General features: G+C 47.1%; 2 protein-coding genes and 1 pseudogene across 2 annotated transcripts in view; 1 reads left to right on the top strand and 2 right to left on the bottom strand.

Annotated features, from left to right (window-relative positions):
- Positions 1-5,114, top strand: part of DNHD1 (dynein heavy chain domain 1) — a 69,438-nt gene extending 64,324 nt beyond the window's left edge. The window contains 9 exon segments of the mRNA XM_033118899.1: positions 81-259; positions 378-1,343; positions 1,551-1,737; positions 1,943-2,059; positions 2,146-2,347; positions 3,140-3,231; positions 3,393-3,542; positions 3,760-4,568; positions 4,755-5,114. Of these exon segments, the coding sequence (XP_032974790.1) occupies positions 81-259; positions 378-1,343; positions 1,551-1,737; positions 1,943-2,059; positions 2,146-2,347; positions 3,140-3,231; positions 3,393-3,542; positions 3,760-4,568; positions 4,755-5,114 (3,062 nt within the window).
- Positions 5,115-10,288: 5,174 nt separating this feature from the next.
- Positions 10,289-10,611, bottom strand: LOC117030584 (10 kDa heat shock protein, mitochondrial-like; annotated as a pseudogene).
- On the bottom strand, positions 10,455-22,560 carry RRP8 (ribosomal RNA processing 8). Its single transcript, XM_033120723.1, has 7 exons — positions 22,324-22,560; positions 20,767-21,127; positions 20,115-20,568; positions 19,895-20,024; positions 19,607-19,713; positions 19,424-19,520; positions 10,455-18,804 (listed from the first exon to the last, which is right to left on the bottom strand). The coding sequence occupies exons 1-7, from the start codon at positions 22,420-22,422 to the stop codon at positions 18,685-18,687; spliced, it is 1,368 nt and encodes a 455-aa protein (XP_032976614.1). The 5' UTR covers positions 22,423-22,560; the 3' UTR covers positions 10,455-18,684.
- Positions 22,561-22,590: the final 30 nt, after the last annotated feature.

The raw sequence follows: 22,590 nt of genomic DNA, 5'->3' as shown, positions 1-22,590 counted from the left end.
AGGGAGCCATACTCCCTGTGCACCCCACCCCCTGGCTCTGCCAAGGGGAAGGGGTTGAGTGTCTCCCATGTGACCCCAAGTGTTAGGTTGTGAACTGCTGAAGGGGCTGAATGTACTGGATCTGGGCCTGAACATGGACGTCCTAGAAGAACAGATGCTGCATGAAATCGTGTGCATAGAGTGTCCCAAGCTTGAGAGCCGCTGGCAGGACCTCAAGATAAGATCCCTGCATGCCCGTGAAGCTGTGGAGGCTGTTGAGGTGCTCGGGGGCCATTCTATGGGTTGGATGGGCCCAGGTATGAGGGTGGAGATGAGTGGAGATGACGGGGGCCTGTGTGGTAAAGGGCCAGATCCATGCAACAAGTGCCTGTATGCAGGAGCGACTGCTGACGATGCTACTGTTCCAGAACCCAAATCATCAGAAACCAGCCAAGTTCCTGCGGGGCACAGTGAGGACCCAGGCACAGCTATGTCAGCTGCGTGCCCATTGCGAGGAGCTAGAAGAACTGAGGCTGCAGGAGGTGGTATTGTGGGCACCCTATCGACGTGTGGTCCAGCATGGAATGGCCATTATCAAGGCCCTTAGCCCACTGCAGAACCTGCTGCCACCTTTACGTATGAGCCCGGAGAATTGGCTGGCAGCCACCAAGCAGGCACTGAACAGCATGAAGCGGTGTGAGAATCATCAGGGGGTGGACCTGCCCAGCCATCTGCTGCAGCTAAGAACACAGCTGACCCGCCAGCTGCTGGGCAGCACCGTGGCTGCACTGGGCCTGACTCATGTACCCTTGGTGGGTGCCTTAGGTGCTCTGGCTTTGCTGCAAGTATCAAAGAAAGCACCAGATCTGGAGAGGCTGGCACTTTGGCCTGGACTGGCAGCCTCTCCCAGCACAGGCTACAGCAAGCCAGTCCCAGGTGTGGCTCGGCCGCCCTGGCTAGGGCTGAGAGCCTGGCACGAATGTGGAATGTTAGAGCTGCTGCCCCCATTTGCTGGGCTGCGTGCGTCCCTGGCAGGCCACTCCAGCGTTTGGCAGGCTTACCTGTCACTGTCATCCACAGTGCTGGGGCCTGCACCTGGGCCTGGGTCTGATCCACTCAGCCTCCTCCAGAGGCTGATCCTGTGGCGTGTGCTGAGACCTGAGTGCCTGGCAGGTGCCCTGGCAGACTTTACCACCAGCCTGCTGGGTCGGCCCCTGGATGAAAACCTGAGCGCATTCACTATACCCCTCGAACACAGTAAAGCTACTCAGCCCCTGCTGGTCTTGTTACCACCACCTGGTCACCCTACAGACATCTTGCATCCCCTGACTGTCATCCAGAAACTGGCTGCCAAACATGAGCAGGTTTGAGCCAAGCCTCTTAGCCACAGAGTGACCAGGCTCCTATGGGCTGAGATGGGGTGTATGTTTGTGTGGGGGTGTCCTCTCAGCATTCACATGGATCTTTCTGGATTACCCAGACTTTGGGGATTATTGTGGTATTACTTGGGGTCCCTTGAGTCACTTTATGATCACTTTGAGTTCTTCTGACATCTCTCTGTTGGTTCCCAGGGGCAGAAGCATTTGGAGGTGATAGCCCTGGGCTCTGAGGCCTGGGATCCGGTCTCGGTTGTGGTCAGCACTCTCTGCCAGGCTATGCACAAAGGGCACTGGCTGGTGCTGGAGAATTGTCACCTGATGCCTTACTGGCCAAAGGAGCTGCTACAGCCCTTGCTGGGGCTATTGGACGGAGCCAAGGGTGGGTTTGCTCCCTAGAGATCATTTCTAGGACCCTTTCCTACACTTGGGCCTGAGCTTGCACTCTCAGGCCTCATGGCCAATCCCCTAGCTCCAAGCCTGTCCCCTGTATGTGACTCCTGACCCCCTAGCCTCAAGTCTGATCCCTCAACTTGTATCTGACCCTTTACCCAGCGATTGATCTCAGCCCCATGTCTGACCCCTAGTGATCTCGGACCTGGAGTTAGAACTGCTTTTAGCTCAACCTACAAGCAGGAATGTGGTCCACAGAGATTTCCGGCTTTGGCTTATTGTGCCTACAGAGGCTATTGCTTCCTTACCAGGTGAGGAGCTTTCCCCTACAGGCTCTCAGACTGGAGTGGGGAGGGCAACTGTGCTGTGTTGGCTTAGCACTCTCCTTCGTCCCCAGCTATACTAACTCAGCACTCCATGCCTATTTCCTGGGAGCCATCCCTGGACCTGGGCCGCGTCTTGATCGACAGCGTGGAGCTAGCCCAGCAAGGACTGTATGTGCAACCCCCTACTAAGGCGCTGCCTCTGCTCCTCCTACATGGCCTCCTGCTACACCGGCAGCTCTATGGAATGAAGCTGCAGGCACATAGGGGGCGCTGGTGAGGGACCCACCCATCCTGCTCCGTCAGTCAGTCACTTAGCAACCACTGAGTGTTTTCCACACGCTGGGATTCATCTCTGGGGAGAGCCAACGTGTGAGGGCCGAGGGAAGCCAAGGAAAGAACTCACTTTGAATTGAGTCTGGAAAACAGGCAGATTAGGTGAAGATGGGGCCTTTCTGAGCAGAGGGAACTAAGCTCAGTAGGAGGGAGAAGACTTCAGTGTGGCTGAGGTGGACATGCTGTGGTTGGGAGAGGTGAGACTTGAGTGGGAGAGGTGAGGATTGTGGTACAGGGCCTTTAAGACCATTGCAAGGGGCCTGATTTTATCCTGAGAAAGTGGGAAGCCACTGAAGGGTTTTAAGTAGGAGAAAAAAATGGATCCTACTTGTCTATTGGAAAGATCACTCTGGCTTCAGTGTGGAAAACGGACCAGATGGGGCTGGCTGGAGGCAAGCAGGCAGTTTTAGGAGGCTTGGAAGTCTCAAGGGAAGAGGTCACGGTGATGGGGACTAGCGTAGTCACAACAAGGATGGAGAGCAAATATAGGATGAGGAAGAGGAAGAGTCAAGGATGGCTCCCAGATTTCTGCCTTGGACAACTGGGTGGCTAGTATGGAGGGAAATGATGATTTTCATTGAAAGCAAGCTGTCTTTTGAGATGCCAAGTGGCAATGACTAATGAGCCCTCCTGAGTCTGGGGCTCAGGAGAAGTTTGAGCTGGAGAGAAAGATGTGAGAGTCCTCAGCATATATATGGTTTTGAAACCCTACTTTCTGTTCCCCTTCTCCAGGAGTCAAGTGACGCTAACCCAGGTCCTTCAGATCCAAGACCAGCTGTGTGCCAGCCTTAGCAATCCCAGTGCTGCCATGCAGGAGCTGGCCGGTGAGACCCTTCCTTTCTGCCATGTAGTCATCAGCCCCCAGGAGAGCCCAGAAAGGGGTGGGGGTGGGAGTACTGAGACGGGGACATCATTCACAACTTTGGTTTGGGAAGTGGTGGAAACTAGAGGGGTTGGAACTGAAGGGATCTGACCTCATCTGCAGTTTCGGTTTTCTATGGGGGTCCTGTGGGAGACGACAAGGACAGGGAGGCCCTGATTAGCCTCACACAAGCCTGCCTGAGCTCCGGCAGGAGGAGCTGGGACAAACCACACACCCCCCAGTATCTGCTGGCCACTCTGATGCCCAGCCCAGGTAAGCTCCAGTCAGGTATCTGTGTTGGGGTGGACAACAGCGCAGTGTAGTGCCACCCTCACGGGAATGTGAACAGCAGTGCCCATAAAGGGGTAGGAGGGGGCAATATTCACACAGTTAGGGGGTAATGGCTTAAAGGTCAGAGGAAGGCCTACTCCCTTGGGTCTGGGGTGGGGAGAGTCCATCTTGTCTCTCACCCATCACCTCCACCTCCAAGAGCTAGAGGAGCTGGATGCTATGGCAGAGTGCAAGGCCCAGATGTACCTACTGCCCATACCACCTGAACCACAGATCTGCGGACTGAGTGCTGGCCCCCAGGCTTGGCTGTTACGACGCCAGAGTCGTGCTTTCCTGAGTGCGCTGCAGCGGAGTTCACCCACTTGGGTGCCTGCGCCTCCGGGAGGCTCCCGGCGGCGTGCTGAAAGGCGGCTGTGGCAACGCCTGGTGTTAGCCAAGCAGAGACTGGAGTCGTTACAGGCTCTGCTGACCAAGACCATTCACCAAGATGAGTCTGGCGCCAGGTGGGTGGTGAAGGGACTGAATGCAGAGCAGCCTCTGGAGGGCTTCCTCCAGATGGAGGTGCTGGAACTGAGCCAGCTGGTGAGCACGCTGCAGCGGGACCTTGACTGCCTGTTGCAGCAGCTGAAGGGCGCGACCCCGTGTGCTTCCCAACGCTGTGCCGCGGTGGCCCACGCTCTCTGGAATGGCCTCCTACCTCCGCCTTGGAGACCTCATGTGCCTGCTGGGCCACAGCCGCCCTGGCACTGGCTGCGACAGCTGTCACGCAGTGGACAACTGTTGGTTCGCTACCTGGACGTGGGCTCCGAAGTACCAAAACGCATCTTTCACCTGTCAGCCTTTCGCCACCCACGCCGCCTGCTGCTTTCACTGCGCTGGGAGGCTGCCTTTGCTATGGACCAGTATGTGCCCAACTCGAATTTGCCTGATTGTCAAATTCAAGGCTCCAGCTCCAATCAGCTCCCCCACAAATGTCAGGGGCTGAACATCAACCCTCTGCACGTCCAGGTACCTTCGGGCTGCCCCTTCGCTTCCAATTCCGTTCCCTCAACGTCCCTGATTATACCTCGCAGTTATCCCACCTTGCCTCTTCCTGATCTTGCCCCCTCGGGAGCCCCATCTGCTTCTCTGATCCTGCTCCACCAGGATCCCTCAGCTTTCTAACCTGGCCTGACCAACTTCTGGCGTCCCCAGGTAGTGAACGGCCCGAAGCCCATGGTTCCAGAGGTGGGGGAGCTGCTGCTGACTGGGCTACAGCTCTGCAACGCCGAGTGGGACCCGCTGGCAGGGGCCTTGCAGGACAGTCCCTCCAGCGGGCCCAGCCCTCTGCCTCCCATCAGCATCAGCACCAGAACCCAGGCCCAGGGCACCAATGACCGGCCACCCCATGCCGGCCTGGCGGTATATTCCTGTCCTGTGTACATGGAAGGTCCCCTCGGCACCACAAGGCTGCACAGCAGGAACATCCTAATGCACCTGCCCCTGCCCACAAAGCTCAGCCCTGCCATCTGTGTCCAACGGAGAGTCCATGTGTGCAGCCCGCCCCTGCCCTGAGCCCTCAACCAAAATAAAGTTGGAGTGATTCGATGAAAGAGTTCTGAGATTTAGAAGGAGTGTAGGGTGTGTGTGCGCGGAGGATGTGACACACTGAGGGGAAAGCAGTGTGCACAACTGATGAGAGAGGAGGTTGGTTCACACTGAAGGGAGAAGAGGGTGTGTGCCTGGCAACTGGAGGAGGAGAGTGTAGGGACACTATGGGGAGATGGGCCTGGTATTGGTCAAGCATCCAAGGCTAGGCAGATCTGGGGATGCCGGACATGCAACAGCCCAAATCCTTACCCAGCTCTCTAATGTGGTCTCAGCACTTGTGCTATACCCACAAGGGATATTTATAAAGGGATAACATTAGAACTCAAAATGATTTTCTTAAGGCATTTAATGGCATAATATTATTGGGAATGCCCCAATCCTGCCCTACCAGTCATCCCTCCCCATACAATGGATATTCCGAGTGAGCCATACACACATACAAAAAAAGCAAAATAAGATACAAGGTCCTATGTTCATTCAAAAATTATTTGTTGAGCACTCCTCTGAACCAGGTGCTATTCCAGGCACTAATGAGATTGTTCTAATGCAGGGAGACAGAAAAGGTCAACATATAAATAAGTTAAATTGATGATTTTTAAGTGATGTAAAGAAAATAAAGTAGGGGCGGCCGGTTAGCTCAGTTGGTTAGAGCACGATGTTCATAACACCAAGGTTGCCGGTTCGATCCCTGCATGGGCCACCGTGAGCTGCGCCCTCCACAACTAGGTTGAAACAACAACTTGACTTGGAGCTAATGGGTCCTGGAAAAACACACTTAAAATAAATGTTTTTTAAAAAGGAAAATAAAGTAGGCTGATATGTTAGAGAGTGACTAGAGGGGGGAGCAGTTAATACAGTTTGGGTGGTCAAGGAAGGCTTCCTGGGAACCATTTGAAGATCTATGAGGAGTGTTTCCAGTAGAGCACTCAGTAGGTGCTAAGGTCTTGAGGCAGAACAACCCTGGGGTATTCAAGGAATGGAACATGTAGCTGGAGCATGGTGAGGGAGGAGCAGAGTGAGCCAGGAGGATGTAAAGACATAGGGGCAGATCACACAGAGCCTTTTCATGCTAATGAGCCTGTATTTTCTAAAAGCATAAGGAGGAATCTATTGGAGAGTATTAGGTGGGAGATGACATGATCTAATTTGCATTTTTCAAAGATCACACTGGTTGTTCTATGGTGGATGGGAGGAAGAAAATCCAGAATAACAAGGAGGGAGATTTGTTTGGAGGCTATTGAAGTAATTCAAATGAGAGATGATGGATATGAACAGGGTCATAACAGTGGAGAAGGGAGAATGAATGGATTTAGGAAATATTCTAGAGGCAAAGCGAACAGGACTTGCTGATGGAATGAGGGAAGAGGACAAATCGAGGATGATTCCTAGATTTTAGGTGTGAGCAACTTGTGCAGATCATGGTGTCACTAACTGAGATGGGCAATCTGAGGGAGAGACAGGTTGGGGTTGGGAATTGAGTTCTGCTTTGATGTGCTGAGTTATTATTAGTTGCATAATTGCATGCAATCCCAGGGCAAACCTCTCTGATAAAAGTAAGACTAGGGTATGGCAGAGCTACAGGCCTACATGGGCTTACTCTCCCTGACCCCAAGCACCAAAACTTACCAGGATGACTTATTTCCCTCACTGTCTGGCTAGGTACAAGCTACATGGTGGGAGGAAATGCAGACAAAGTATATACTGAGTGTCGGTGCACAATCTCTTCACAGTCACCCCACTCACTAGTGACTATGGTGCAACTGATGCCTTTTAACAGAAGGCCGAGCAAAGAGGCAAAAGTCTCCACTTTCCTCAGAAACCATTCCCTTTTTCTTTCCTATGGTCAACCAGGGACATAGCTGTACCTTTAGGGGGATTAGCAGAATATTAAAGAAGTCCTTTTGGATAAGTGAACACTCTATCCACGTTTACCATCACTACTATTTATCCTCCAGTGGGAGCTGGAAGTGATAGATAGTGAGATACCTATAAAGCCATCTGAAATTGGTTGGTATAGAAAATCCACACCATTCTCCGGACTGAAATTTCTTGAATTATGTCCAGCCCAGTTATTAAACTGAGTCACTTAGAAATTATAAAATAACTACCATTTGGCAGTATAGCCCAAATACAATGACTTCCATGTAAAAATGTTCCAGATTTGACAATTTCACTATTAAAATTGTCTACCAGATAAATTAAAATACTGTTAAGAAATTAAAGTCTCAAACAATGAAAGGAAAGAAGTAAGACACATGACAAAGGGGAGATTTCCTGTCCTGTCCCAATGGATGGGGGTAGAAGTAGTAGAGACAAGAGAGGGAGGAGGACAAAAATCAACTTGACCTGGGACTTTGGGACAGAGCAGTAAACTGACACACGGAGGGCAAAGTGGCTTTTGCCCTTTTTCCTCCTGGAACTTTAGAAGGGAACTGCTTTGCAGCATGGACTTACCATGGCCCCAGGAGCATACTAGGGAAGAGTGGCATGGTCAGCAAGGGATGTCTCTTGATTCCTGCACGGTGTGGATGCTGAATAGAGACTCTTTAGGCTCAGCGGAGTACCAGGCAGAAAATCACTGTGGTCTACAGCACCAAACAGAGTTGTTGAGAGGAAGCCAAGTTGGCAGGGAGGGGCACAGGCCCTGACAGCTGTAAAAAGCAAGATGACGGATTCATCAACTTTAGAGGCAAATGTTGGCAGAATGCCCAGGTATAGAACTAGGCCAACCATATTCAGAATATTCCAGCTTGTGCATACCCAAGAGCCAATATTAGGCCAGAGGACCCCTTCCTTCTGATATCAAAATGCCACATAAGCCCTCCTCTCTATAGCCAGATGTCACTTTGGAGAGGAACAGAGGTAGAATGGGAGGAATTTGAATATCTGAGCATTTACTTCAAAGAGAATAAATGAAACTTAAAGAGACTGAATTAATTTCTAGCCTCTTCCACTATTCAGTGGAGTTCAGGATGGCAGTGAGACTTGTGAGGAAAATCAGATCAGTAATTGAGAAAGGAGCTAAATTTTATTTGCATATGCAAATTTGTGAGAAAATCTGCGATCCAGCTCTGTACACTACATGCACTGAAAATCCAAAGACCAAAAATGTCATCGACTAGCACTCTGTAGCTCATCTGAAGCTCATTTATTTTTGCAACTTTTCAGTCTAATTTGAAATCCTCATTCAGAAATAGGTTAGAGGAAATGTCTGAAACAGGAAAAAAAGTGCTATTTTCATCTACGAATGCCTAAGAAGCCCTGGAATTTATAAGATAGGTGCTATTATCATTCCACTTTGTAGATGAGGAAACTGAGACAAAGATTCAGCAAATTATCCAAAGTCACAGAGTCAGAAAATAGTGGAGCCAGTTTTTGAATCTAGACATTTGTCTCCAGAAGCCATTCTCTACACAGCATTCTACTGCCTCTACCATAGCAAATGTTGGGGGAGATAGTGGAAAACAAGAATCTTCATGCACTGTTGGTGGGTGGGCACACTGGAGTAGTTATTCTGAGGGCAATCTGGCAGCACCTGGTGAAATTAATTAAACACACACAATTATGCTCCCAGGTTTATGTCGCAGAGTCACACATAAAATGAGTTAGAAAGTGTTCACTCCTACACCACTTTCTAGAACAGTCTGTGCATGACTGATTCTTTCTTCATGCAGTGGTTGATAGAATTTGCCAGTAAAGCCATCTGGGCCTGGAGTTTTTTGTTATTTTTTTATGGGAGAGGATTTTAATTACAAATTCAATTTCTTTAGTAGATACAAGGTTATCAGGTTTTTTTACCCTTGAGTTTTGAGAATTCTTTATTATTATATTTACTAGCCCATTGTCAGATACGTAGTTTGCAAATATTTTCTTCCAGTCTGTAGGTTCCTCTTAACAGGTTCTTTCATTGAGCAAAGGGTTTTAATTTTGAAGTCCAGTTTATCCAACTTTCCTTTTATGGATCATGCTTGTGATGTCAAGTTTAAAACTCTGCATAGCACTAGATACCAAAGATTTTCTCTGATGTTTCTTTTCTAAAGGTTTTATCATTTTATATTTTACATTTAAGTCCATGATCCATATTGTGTTTTTTGTATACGGTGTCAAGTTTTTTTCTTGAGACTAGGTCAAGTTTTTTTCAAAGGATGTCGAAGTTCTCCAGCTCCATTTGGTGAAAAGGATATCATTCCCCCATTAAATTGCTTTTGCACCTTTATCAAAAATCAATTGGGCTTATTTGTGTGGGTCTATTTCTGTTCTCTACTCTGTTCTACTGATTTGTGCATCTATACCTCTCTCCACCAATGCCTCAGAGCCTTGATTACAGTAGCTATATAGTAAGACTTTGGGTAGACTGATTTCTCCTACTTTATTCTTCTTTTTCAAAAATGTTTTAGCTCTTCTAATTCCTTTGTCTTCTCATACAAATTTTAGAATAATCTTGTCTATGTCTACAAAACTTATGCTGGGATTTTCACAGGAACTGTGAAAATCCCAGATACCTCTGTATCTCTGTATTTGAGTGGGGACAACTGACATTGTTACTGTTTAGTTTTGCAACCTATGAACATGGTATGTTCCCCATTTATTTAGATCTTTGATTTCATCAGTGTTGCATAATTTTCAGCAAAGAAGTCCTACAACTGTAATGTTAGGTTTAGAGCTAAGTCATTTCTTTTTGAGCAAATATAAATAGTATTTTTAATTTCAGTGTCTACACGTTCATTTCTAGTGTATAGAAATACAATTTTTGTATGTTTATCTTGTATCTTGCAACCTTGCTGAACTCACTTATGTTAGAAATTTTTTGTTGATTCCTTTGATTTTTGTGTTTTCTGCCTTCTCTGGGTTAAGTGAATACTTTTTAGAATTCCATTTTGAGTTATCTATAGTGTTTTGGAGATTATATCTTTGTATAGCTTTTCAGTGGTGTATATATATATGTATGTTTATATCGCACACACATATACACACACACACACATATATATACATATTCTTAATATTCTTTTTATTTATATATTTTTATTTGGAAATGTTTATATCAGTACAGTGGAACAAAATTTTAAGAGACACTGGATGTCATTACTTTGGATATCATTACAAAAGAGAGACATGGAAATGATTTACATGATGAGATTTCACAACTTCAGTGGAATGGGCAGCTTCATGTGGTACCATGTCAATAGTGATTTACTTCAGTCTACGTACTTTCCAAGAATGTCACCATCTCTAAATAAGAAATAATCCTTGTTGTCTAGAACTACTTTGGTGCCTCCATATTCTGGAAGAACTTTATCTCCCTTTCCTTTAGAGCCAGATCCAACAGCTGCTACTGTTGCCTACAATACTTTTCCTTGAGATTTTTTGGAAAGCATAATGCCTCCCTTAGTTACAGTTTCCGCAGCACTCCTTTCAACTAATACTCATTCAAAGAAGGGGAGAAATTTCTTAAACGCCTGTCACGACTTTGGCAGCAGCAGTTTATACTCTGCTCTCGCGCCGCGGCTGCAAGGAGAGACCTGCAGTCCGGTCTTCTGGACATGTGAACTTTAGAAAAGCCTTAATATTCTTAATATGGTCTACTGGTGTTATTTTATCAGTTCTCAAGTGAAGTATAGAAATTTTACCTCCCTTTATCCTTCCGTTTATAATGTAATCATCTTAAATACTTCTCTTACATTTAGAACCACAACAGTGTTATAATTTTTGCTTCAACCATCAAATTCAGAGAACTCAAGAGAAAGAAACCTAGCTGTATTTGCACACATTTTTGTCTACTGTGCTCCTTCATACTTCTTGATGTTCCAAGATTTCTTCTTTTATCATTTCCTTTCTGTTTGGAGAATTTCTGGCCATTCTTTTAGGGAAAGTCAGCTGGTGACAAATTCTCCTGGTTTTCCTTCATTTAAGAACATCCAAATTTCCCCTTCATTCCTGAAGGATATTTTCACTAGGTTGAGAGTCTGGGTTTTCTTTACAAAACCTGAAAAATATTGTGACATTTCCCTATACATTTCCTGTGGTTTCTGATGAGAAATCTGCTGTCATTCAAACTGTTCTTCCCCTTTAGGTACAGCACCCTTTTTCTTTAGCTTTTAATATGTTTTTTTCTTTAGTTTTCAGAAGTTTAATTATGGTATGTTTTAATATGAATTTCTCCATGTTTATGCTGTTTGGGGTTGTTCACTTTGCTTCTTGAGTCCATAGGTTTTTGTCTCTTACCAAATTTGGGAAGATTTTGCTATTTTTCATGAAGTGCTTTCTCAGCTTCTCTTTCTCATCCATCTCTGGGATTTTCATGACAAAGATATCTTTTGTTATAGTGTCATTCCTGAGGCCCTGTCCATTTCTTTCAGTCTATTTTCAGTCTGTTGCTCAAATTCAGTAATTTGTATTGTACTTTTTTCCTTGTAGTTTTTTAATTCTAGAATTTTCATTTGGTTCCTTTCTGTAGTCTATGTCTCTGGCAAGTTTCCCTATCTGTGTATCTTTGAGACCATATTTTCCTTTCTTTTATTTTCCTTTCATTATTTGAACACATTAACAGGCGCTTTAAAATATTTAACAGCTAAATCCAGTATCTAAGCCCACTGGAGTCAGTTACTATTGTCTTTTATCCTGAGTATAAATTACTATTTATAATTTCATATTTTTATAGTACTTACAGGGGTATTTCCTGTTTGTTTACATGCCTGGTAATTTTGGTTGAAAACTGAATATCGTTGACAATGTTTTCATTTTGTTGTCGTGAAGATTTGTTATTGTGTTATTATAGTGGGCATTTTGGGGAGGGGGTGGGTTTAAGCGTTTGTGAAGTGCCTAATGACCATTTTGTGGTTCCTACAAATAATGCTGCTATGAACAATCTGCAAATGCCTCCTGTGCATGTGCACACATATCCATCGGAAATATAACTATGAGTAGAATTGCTTGGTCATAAAATATGTCTATCCTCAACTTTAGTAGATAATGCCAGACTGTTTCCAAAAATTTCAATTTATACTCCCTTCACCAGGGATATGAGAGTTCACTTAGTCCACATAATTCACTTTACTCCTTATCTTTATCTTGTACCATTTTCCCCCAATTCCAATATATATGTAATGTTGCCATTTGGTGTTGCTTTGCATTTCCCTGATTACTAATGAGATTGACCTTTTTGTGAGTCTACTCATTTTTGAAAATCCTGTTCTATAAGGTCCCTGTTCAAATCTCTTGCCCAATTTTTTTCTATTGGCTTATCTTTTTTTGGTTGATTTTTGGAGTTCTACATAAATAAAATATAAATATATATTGAACTGGATGAGTTGCTGACAGGCCACTGAGATGTGGGAACGGGTGGAAGAAACAAATACATTTAAAATGTTAATATTTTAGATTGGTCTCAGACATGTTATAGAAAATAGTGGAACATATTTACACCAGAGTATTAACAGTGTAGAAGGACCCCTGAAGTAGGGCCAAAAAGTCTGTGACAATCAGTGAGACTCCCAATAAGTGTATCAGTAAGTAGTAAGTAGGGTAGCCCTGCTTAATCAGGAACACATCATCTTAAAACCATGAGAATCAAGAGACCAAGAGGATCAGAAACCTAATCACTAACACCTTGAGTTCCCGAACCAATGCTAACAGCCACCTACCTTCAGGTTTCTACTATGAGAAGAAAACAAATCTCATTTAAGACATTCTTTAGTGGGATTTTTTTTTTTTCTTATCACAGTCAAAATGTAACTGGTAAAATGAGCATCTCAACTTCCTGAGGTGAACATTTTCTTTTCCAATTAATATTAAAATTCATGGGACAGGTGGGAAGTGGTGACTAACATCTGGTAAGATAATGAAATGTTTGAAGCACCCGGAAGGAAACAAAAAGGGTTTTGTGATCAAGAGTAATGTGGATAGGATGCCCAGAGAAGATACACTAGCCAGGATATATAATGCTAACTGCTCTAATTCCCCAAACTCACTAACAATGGATTTTAAGCAGAGAAGTGACAAATCTGATTTACATTTTAAAAAGATCACTTGGCTGTGTGCAAAATGATGTGCGAAATGAACTGCTTTGGGGGCAGGAGTGGAAGCAATTAGACGAGTAAGGCAGTTACTGCAGCAGTCAAATATCCTAGAACCAGGTGGCCAGTCTGAGAAGTCACCTGGGAAGGAGGATGACCTGGGGATAATAGCTCTACGTAATTATGGGTCCCTGTGAAAGGCTGTAAAGGGCTCTGTGCAATTGCGGAAATGGTTGAGTGTTTGGAGCTGAGCTGTGTTTCTGCCAAGATCATGTTGTTTCTTTTGGAACTGTGTTCCCTTAGGACCGTTACAGGAACAAAAGCTGGAGCTCACCAATAACTGCAAAAGCAATAAACCTCTAAAGGGGATGCTAAGAAGCATGAAGCACAGATTGTTATCCAAACTCAACTTTATTCTTGTCTCTCACCACTCCTCCAAACTTTTTTCATGTGGGAGTACTCTTCCCCTGCTATGGAGAAAAGCTGCAGCAAGCCTGTGATTTTCCAGCTCATTCTTAGTAACAGTCTTACAATCAGTATAAGATACAAACACAATCTCAAGTAATTCGAATGTCTAATCCTATGTAACAATAAATAGCCTCTACCTGTTGTAGCTTTAACTATTTTCCCCTCCGGAGAGCTCTGCTCCACTTAAGCCAAGGAGTCTGCACTGGGGGAGGAATGATCTGTATACTCTCTTCTATTCTCACCATCTCTCCACCTAATAGCCCTAATAGCTGCTGAACCCTCTGGGCCCAAGTGCAGAGAAGTAAGGCGATGGAACAGTTCTTGCCTAACTGGGTGGTTCTGTGCCTTATGGGCCGGGCAGATATTTAAAGGGGGCATCCCTGCTGTCCTCTTGACCTTAGTGGATGCAACTTTATTCTGGGTCTCCTGCAACTTCCTCCTCAGCCCACATGGCACACTTGTAGCTTCTTTGTGCTGAGGTCTCGTTGATTCTTCAAATGGTCCTACTGGACAAGACCCAGGACCACACCATGCTTCCCTCTCTCCTACAAGGCGCACAGGATACACTCATGCATTATTGAGATGGCAAATTCTGGGATTGCAGGCCAATGCAAAAGCAGCAGCACTCACCTGGCTCCACCATAGAAACCATCAGTGAGCCTGTTTGCCTTCTACATTTCCAGGGCAGGAGTCAGCCTCCAGGCTCATTATTTCTTTGCTGTAGGAATAAATATCTCAAGCTTCCTGAATGGTCCCAGTGGAGTCCTGAATTAGACTTGAGGTAAGAGGGCAGAAACCAGCCCTCACAAAGGAGTGAGTGGGTTGACAGTACTCTGTCTCCCAGTAACAAGCTCTTTACAAAGCAATCTTGCACCGGTCTCCTCCCATCCTATCCTCTTTCTGACCTTGAACCTTAAGTGTGCTATTAATACTACCAGCAATCATACTATATTTCCTTAATTCATTCATTTCCTTTCTTAGCAACAATATTCCTGTTCTCCTCTCCTCAAAACTCCAACTCCTTTTCTCCCATTCTCACTCTCAACCCAAAGTCTACTTCCTGATTCACTGAGAAAAATCAAAACCACCAAAAAGAGCTTCTCAAACTCTATCCTGATCTTTTGAATCAGAAACTGGGGGAGGGCTTAGCAATCTGCATTACAACTTCCAGGTAATTCTACAGCACTCTGAAGTTTGAGAACCACTTCTTTTCACAATCCGGAAGCTCCCTTCCACTTCCATTTGCCTCTTACTATTCTTGCCACTCCTTCAATCTGTTCTCAAATTGTTCCTTAAACTGGTCTCATTGTTCTTTAAACAGTTGGCATGCTATTACTCTTTAAGGAAATATATATTGTTCTCTTTTCAGTCTAGGCTCTCAACATTAGACACTGAAGCCCAGGCATGGACTTGAACAAGAGCTTGTCCTGAAGCTGATGATGGAGCAGGGAGGAGCCAGATCAGGCTCAGGAGAGTGCTGCTTCAGAACCAGAGTGAGGCACTGAGCCACTAGTGGGGGCTGGACTGAGTTATAGGGAGCCTGGGGCCTGAGTCCAACCCAGAGAGGTATCTGCTCAGGTGGCTAGAACCAGAATAGGCCAACAGAGAATCCAAACTATAAGGAGCGGAGGAAAGCAAGAGGGAGGACAGACCCCAGCTATCCTGCTGAGCATGCTAAGAAAACAGGGAAAATTAGTCAAGATTTATGAATATAAATAACATTTGGGAAAGAACATGGATATGGAGCTAAAAAAGGTGACATGTGTCCTAAAGTGAGATGCCCTGCTACTCCAACACATTCTGGGATTTTGTGGCTTACCTCCTCATTGTTCCGGGAGGCTCCTGCCCCATGGAGCTGCCATAATAGTCCTCTCCCCAGTAATCCTCGGTGAATCCTGACAAGCTAGAGAAGACTGTCAGGATATTTTATCTTGGCTGCCTGGCAGCCAGCACCACTCACCAGCCTCACACGTCACCCTCCAAATGGGAGTCTCTCTGGTAGGCTCTGTGAACCCTCTGCACTTTGGAAATGCATGCCATCAGCCTCTCCTTCCCTTCGTCTGCAGATTTCCTGGATCCACTCCCTCCCTCAAGAGGTTGGCACCTGTTCCACGTCAACTTCTGTCATCAATCATCCTGGAGAACTTCAAAACCCATGCAGACAATAGCCCCCCAGCATGCGCATGTACACACACACACACACACACATACACCCGCCCCCTGCCCCAGCCCTGTCCATTAACCAGTCTCCAGGCAACCTCCCTTACATGCCTCTGTGGCACGCACTCCTGTCGCTACACACTAGACTTTGCCATCACCTGGAACTGTTCTGCTTCCAATATGTGTAATTCAAGCATTCCAACTTGTGACCACAGCCTCCCATCCTCCCAAGTCACTTGTTCAGTTAGTCCCAGTGTAACAACCTACTCCTGTCTTCACTCTCCCACCTGTCCTACAAAATTCCATGATCCAGCATAGCTATCAGTTGCAAATGGTCTGAAACTCCTTTGCTTGCTTTCCTTTCATTTCAATTACATGGAAAGGTTCCAACTCTTGATGATCCCGCAGTGCTCACATTTCCCACAGCCACACCTAGATTCCTGAGTAGGCAGCGACAACCACACCACTGGGCTGATTGGCGTAACTATAAAGTCATACCACTATAAGTTCAAACAGGCCCTCCACGTTACTCAGCAATCCTCATGCCACCACAATCTGACTTCTCTCTCATCTTAATAGTCCTCGCAATACCATTTGATAGCTGACAACCTCCCCATTCCTTCCATATTAAAAAATCCACTCTTCTGGTTCGACTCCTCCATCTCTTGCCCGACCTTCTCATCTTGTCACCTTTGCTGGTTCCTTTTCCTTTACCCATCCACTAAATGCTCCTCAAAGTTCTATTTGGAGTCATTTTCCCGTCTCATTGTCTTACTCTGGATGTCTTATCTATTCCCATAACTTGAATTACCAGCTCCAGGCTGCTGATTCCCAAATCCCTAGCACAGATCTCTCCTGAGACTTCTGTGTCCCATTTCCAAATGACCATCTACAGGTACTTAAAACCCAACATTTTGAATGGCATCATCTGCCCACCAGTTGCTCAAGCCAGAAAGCAGAGACTTACCTCAGATTTGTTTCTGTCACCAGCCTTCAACATCTACCAGTCTACCTGCTGAAGTTCTCCCATCTGCCTATTTCTTCCAAGGTCACTGGTCCACAGTGCCTCCTCTTGTGCCCCAAAGCCGGATTCCTGCAACATCCCTGCTCCCATCAATCCCACTCAACTGGACCCTGTTGTTCCTTATCTCTTGCTTATGTGAACTCGAGGGATGAAGTCTGGGAATACAACGATCAATGTGACTTGAGAAGACTGCAGTCTAATGCACAAAGCAACCACAACGCAGCATTTAAATGCACAAATTGCACAAAGCTGCACTCTTTAGGTAGTGCTCTGACAGCACAGCTGAAGACATTCATTCTGCTTTGGGAGTAATGAAGTAAGAAACAGCTAGGTTGTTTAGACGCATGAGTAAGACTTTGCCAGTCAGATAAGTGTTCAGCAGAGAGAAGAGCACAGGCAAAGGCCCTGTCCAGTGTCTGCTGAATGGTTCACAGCTTCCACACATGGCCTTTGGGCGACAGCCTGCCTCAAACCTCCATACCCTTCTGGAGGCATTCAACTCCCTCAGAGTTCTGGAAACTGTGTCCCAGTGGCCACGCTCAGTTCTTGTTCTCGGAAAGAGGTAGAACTTGTATCTTTATACCTGAGACCATGGCAGAGTCGTTTTAGCAGAGGCCAAGGATCTGTCAATCCAGTTCCTCTTCTCCCAACGCTAGCCTTCTTTGCCTACAGCTTTCCTATGACACGCTGATCTGGGCCCACTGTCAGGCAGAAACGACAGACCCTTCTACCAATGAACAGCTCAATCCCCCACCCAACATGGCATTAACTGATTGTTATGTATGAAGAGCCCCAATTCCTTCACTACCCCCCTCCAAGGACAGCTCAAAATCTGTGAAGACTCTCTAAATATCCTATTAAACAGGCCCATTGAAAGGCCTATACTGAGCTCTTCCAGAGTCTTCCTCAGTCAACAAATCCATTTTTTTATTCCTCAACCTCCAACTCAGCCTATGGAAGGTCTTTAGAGAACAACGAGGCTTACAACACATAATAGCCACACTCCACTTTATTGAGCACCTCCTCCATACCCTGCCCTGGCTGCAGATTTCCTCAATTGGCCCACACAACAATCTCATGAGAAAGGAATTCTACCACTTTTCAAATGAGGAATGTGACATTCAGAGATTAAATGACTCTCAGCAATAAGTGGCAGGCCAGGATTTGAACCTAGGTCTATATGATTCCAAAATCTGTGCTCTCAGCCAGACATACACACCAGGGCCCGAGAGGACAACAGGTGCTGGGAGTTGTTTGTACCATGTGGCTCCAAAGAAGGAGACGAGGCTGGGGGGAAAGAAGTACAGCGACAACCAAACAGTCTTCCCAGAAGCCCAGACTGATGTATTGAGGCAGGATGTTTGTAGGCTACCAGTTGCCCCGGAGCCAAGAAGCAACACTTGCCTGTCTGAGGCTTTGAAAGCCTGAACAGACTAAAGCTGAAGGAACAGAATCTATGGGTGAGCAGAGGGAGCTAGTCTGCAGACAGAGATCAGAAGAAAGAAGTATGGAGATGCCAGAACAGAAAGCTCATGTGGCTCCTGAGAGATGGAAAAGGGAGTCAAATCCAGAGATGCCTTGAATTCTCAACCATCTAGTTTCCATGACTCCTAGGAGGAGATCCATAATTCCCAAATAGCTCTGTGTTCTAATACACTCCTTATTCTTTGGCTAGCCTGAGTGATTTTATGCGTCTTGCAACCAAGAAGCCTTCATTAGAGCAGGGCTGAGCCAGGGGTTTCATCACACTTTGTTCCTGGATGAAGGAAGAGTGGTACCAGGTCCTGGGTCCCAGCCTGGCTGGATATAGTCTTCAGAGTTCTGAGCCTGGAGACTTGCCTCCCCTTTCAAGGGGGGTGGTCCAGAGGTCACCTGCGCTTATAGAGACATGGCTGAAGCTTCAGGCCTGAGAGTTGAGCCTTGGGCCCTACCCGAGGTGGCCCAGTCTTTTCAAAATCAAACAAGAAGAAGTGGCTGTTGGTCAGGTCCTAGGGGCAGAAAAGACCCAGTGAGCTCCAAATCCTCACTCCACTCAAAATACCTCCATCCATGTCCTGCCCCTGCTTAGAAAGCTTCCCAGGACTCTCTCATGAGTTGTGCCTTCAAGAAGCAAATGTCTTTGGGGCGGACGGGTGGTTCAGTTAGTTAGAGCGCGAGCTCTGGGCAATGGGGCTGCAGGTTCGATTCCCACATGGGCCAGTGAGCTGTGCCCTCTGCAACTAGAATGAAGTCAATGAGTTGCCGCTCAGCTCCCGGGTGGCCAGATGGCTCAGTTGGTTGGAGCGTGTCCTCTCAACAACAAGGGTGCCGGTTCAACTCCTGCAAGGGATGGTGGGCTGTGCCCCCTGCAACTAACAATGGCAACTGGAGCTGGAGCTGAGCTGCGCCCTCTACAAATAAGACTGAAAGGACAACAACTTGACTTTGAAAAGTCCCGGAAGTACACACTGTTCCCCAAGAAAGTCCTATTCCCCTTCCCCAATTAAAAATAAAAAATAAAGAAAAGCAGCAAATGTCTTTGAGCCTACGGCCTCCCTCCTAAACACTATTGCCCTGAAAGGGCCACACATGAGACAAAAATAGGGACAGATTTCTTGGGGCCCTCACCTTGAAGATGACTTTGAAGCCCAGTTTGGTCACAGCTCCCAGAAAGGTCCGAACATCTTCAAAGCGGCTGCTGACCTCGGCGACTTTCAAGAGACCCCTGAGAAGGATAGAAAGTTCTGTGTAAGCACACAGACACATGCAGGTATATATATATACATGCACCTATGCCTTAGGGGCTCTTACTCTGGCTTCAGCACTCGATTTGCCTCTTCCAGGAAGTCCCTGATGTTGGTTCCCATTAGTGAAAGGCAGAACACAGCCACATCCACAGACTCGTCCTCCAGGGGCACCTGTGGGAGTGGGAGTGTTGTATGAGGCACACAATATGGGGAGGAGAAAGCCAGCACTGAGAGCTAGGGCTGAACACCATGACAGGGGCTGGGAGGGAGAGAAGAGGGGGTGTTAGAGATTAGCACATGGAGGTTGGGCCCAGAGCACAGGCCAGATACACAGAAAGATAAAGGGGTTTACCTGAGCCATGTCACACACAGTGACCCTGGGGTCCAGAGAGGCCAAGTCAAAGCAGTGCACAGGGTTCCGGATACTTGAAGCCAGGCGGCAGTCTCCACAGCCAAAGTCAGCTACCACCAGAGATGCAGGCCTGGGAGTGGAGGGGGGAGAGATCACTCACTGGTCTAGTCTGAGCCGATAACTGACCAACATCACTTCTCAGTACCCAACCCCCATTCACCGCTGGCGAAGATCCCTGGCGATGCGGTCCACAGGCTGCAGTGGCCACTTCTTGACTTGGCTTTGGAAGCCTCGGTGGTAAAGGAGAAAAGCTTCAGGGTCTTCCTGGAAGAGGCGCTGTGCAGCACTGCTAGGCCCTGAATAGAGTTGTTCATTGAGGTAGCGAAATCGAGCACCATCCAGCCGCTGTGCCATGCGGGCTCTCAGAGCCCCTGCCCGAGCCTCATGGCTGTCCGGACTGAGGGCAGGAGGCAACTCTGTCTCCTCTGTGAGGGTTGTGGCTGGAGCCTGGTCTGGCTGCTGAGGTGGCCGAAACTTGTTCTTGTGTCTACGTTTGTTCTTCTGCCGGTTCCTCCACTGCTTGCGACTCAAGGTATGGGGGGGTTGGGAGGAAGTGGCCCCAGGGCTTGGCTTGAGTGGGTCATCTGTACCACGAATCTTCCAAGTTTGGGGATCTGCAGAGAGAGATGGGAAGGCATATTTGGGGCAAGATCTATTGAATTCAGAGGCTTGGCAAGACAGAGACTGTGGCCTAGATGAAAGTACTTCTTATTGCCTAACCCCAAACCTAATGGTGGCAGGTAACCTCTGTCGTATGTAGGATCAGCTGATCCCCCTCCCTGTCCCACGCACATACACACATCCACTAGTACCTTTTCGGTCAACACTGTTCAGGTGCTGGGCAGGGTTCAAAGGGGCCTGATTCTGGCATTTCCTCTTTCTTTTCACTTCTGCAGCAGAGTCACTGACAAGAAAAGCCCCTCTGCGGTACTTCTTTTTTTCTACTTCCTTTTCTTCAGAGTCACCACCAGGCGTGCCCTGTTTTTGATGCTTCTTCCTTTTCTCTTCTACTTCAGTAGAAACACTGGCAAAGGAGGCCTTTTTCGGGCGTTTCTTCTTCTTTCCCACCACCTCCTCCTCAGAGTCACTGCCAGGCAGGCTGGGGGGTGGCTGAGGAAGAGATGCTGCTTCCAGGGCCCGTAATGTGGCCAAGAGCTGGCAGCGCTTGGAGCCCTGGGAGAAAATAAGGGATGAGAGCAGGGGTGAAGAGAATGGATGGGGCCTGAAGAATAAGAAGGGAGAGATGTGGACCTGATACAGACACTGGAAGAAGTATCTGGATTGTTCCCAGTTAACTTAATTAGCTTGTCATGAAGCCTGCCGGACCCTGAAGAACTTTCAAGTCACCATCCCAACCTTTGGGAGGCTGGAGAGCAGAAAAACCACCCATCCCACTCTCTTTAATGTGCAGAGGAGGTAATCGGGTTTCCCAGAGGAATGTGGTAAGGCTACAAGGAACAGGACCAAGGTCAACAACTTCCATCTCAACCTCCACGTTCCAAAACCTCCATCTCAGGCTTTTGCCTCCAGCTGATAAGAGGTAGGAAGCTTTCTGAAAACAAGAGTGACAGGATCACACGCGTGTGGATGACTCTAGCTGCACTATAGAGAACAAACTGAAGGGGACAAGCTGAAGACAGAGAAGCCAGTGGCCTGGACCACAGCAATGAGTTGAAGGGATGAAGAGGAAGGACAAAGCATACAGATTCCATGTTGGAGGCTGACTGAAGGATAGAGTCTGAGGAAGTACAGCAACCCTCACATCAACAAAGGCTTAAAGGAGAAGGTCTGCTGGGCTGAAGTCCTCCTGGGTGGTCCCAGACCTGGTTGGTTCTTAGTACCACCTCCAACCACCTTTTGAATGGTAGTACTGACAACCCGTCGTTGTCATTTGCTCTTGCTCTCTCAAACTCAATCTCCACACTGCAATCAATGATCCTTTCAAAATGCAATTCTGAAGGAATCCCACCCCTGCTAAAACCACGTCATCGGCTTCTGTCTATCCTTAAAATATGCAAACCCACTAATTTACCTCTCCAACTTCAATGACATCCTTTCTCATTCTCTGTGCTCCAACCACACGGATTATTTTTGTGTGTGTGACCCTAACAGGACATGTTCTCTTGATCCAGGACCTCTGCACGTGCTTTTATTGTCTAAGAAACCCCCTTCGCCTCATTAACTTCTACTCACCAACTCTCAGTTCCAACGTCCTTTTGTTTTGGAAGTTCTGGAATCAGTCGGCCGCAAGTGTCCCTTCCTCAAAACACCCACACCCACATGTGCGCGCGGCGTGCCCTGCACTAGGATCCACTAGGATCCACCAAGAACCGATTCACGGCCTGAAACAGCTCCCAGTGGCCACTTACCTTGGTTTGCGAGGCTGCCGCGGGCCGAGGCCGTGAGGCGACAGGCCCGAGGCCTGCAGCTAATGGGGCCTCCTCGGCCCACTCCGGCTCTTCGAACATGAGCGTGGAGAGCCGAGCGAGGTGGCAAGGTCCCCCCGCCTCTCCACGTGCAAAGCGCGTCTCCAGAAATCCAGACCCGCAGAGCCGCCGGAACACAGCCGGAAACAAGAGTGACAGCCAGAGTGGCTAGAGCGGCAGGCGCGGCGCAGAAAACCATTGAGTTTAAAC

The sequence above is a fragment of the Rhinolophus ferrumequinum genome, chromosome 11 (genome assembly GCF_004115265.2).
Source record: "Rhinolophus ferrumequinum isolate MPI-CBG mRhiFer1 chromosome 11, mRhiFer1_v1.p, whole genome shotgun sequence".
NCBI lineage: Eukaryota > Metazoa > Chordata > Mammalia > Chiroptera > Rhinolophidae > Rhinolophus > Rhinolophus ferrumequinum.
The sequence above is the reverse complement of the archived record's forward strand: the minus strand, read 5'-3'. Positions and strand labels throughout refer to the sequence as shown.

Excerpts from the sequence above, each read along its gene's own strand:
- RRP8 (XM_033120723.1), bottom strand. The coding sequence starts at position 22,422 with ATGTTCGAAGAGCCGGAGTGGGCCGAGGAGGCCCCATTAGCTGCAGGC. Across the intron at positions 20,025-20,114 it reads GCCAGGGATCTTCGCCAGCG|GCCTGCATCTCTGGTGGTAG; the intron begins GTGAATGGGGGT and ends CTCCACTCCCAG. Across the intron at positions 19,714-19,894 it reads CTGTGTGTGACATGGCTCAG|GTGCCCCTGGAGGACGAGTC; the intron begins GTAAACCCCTTT and ends CCACTCCCACAG.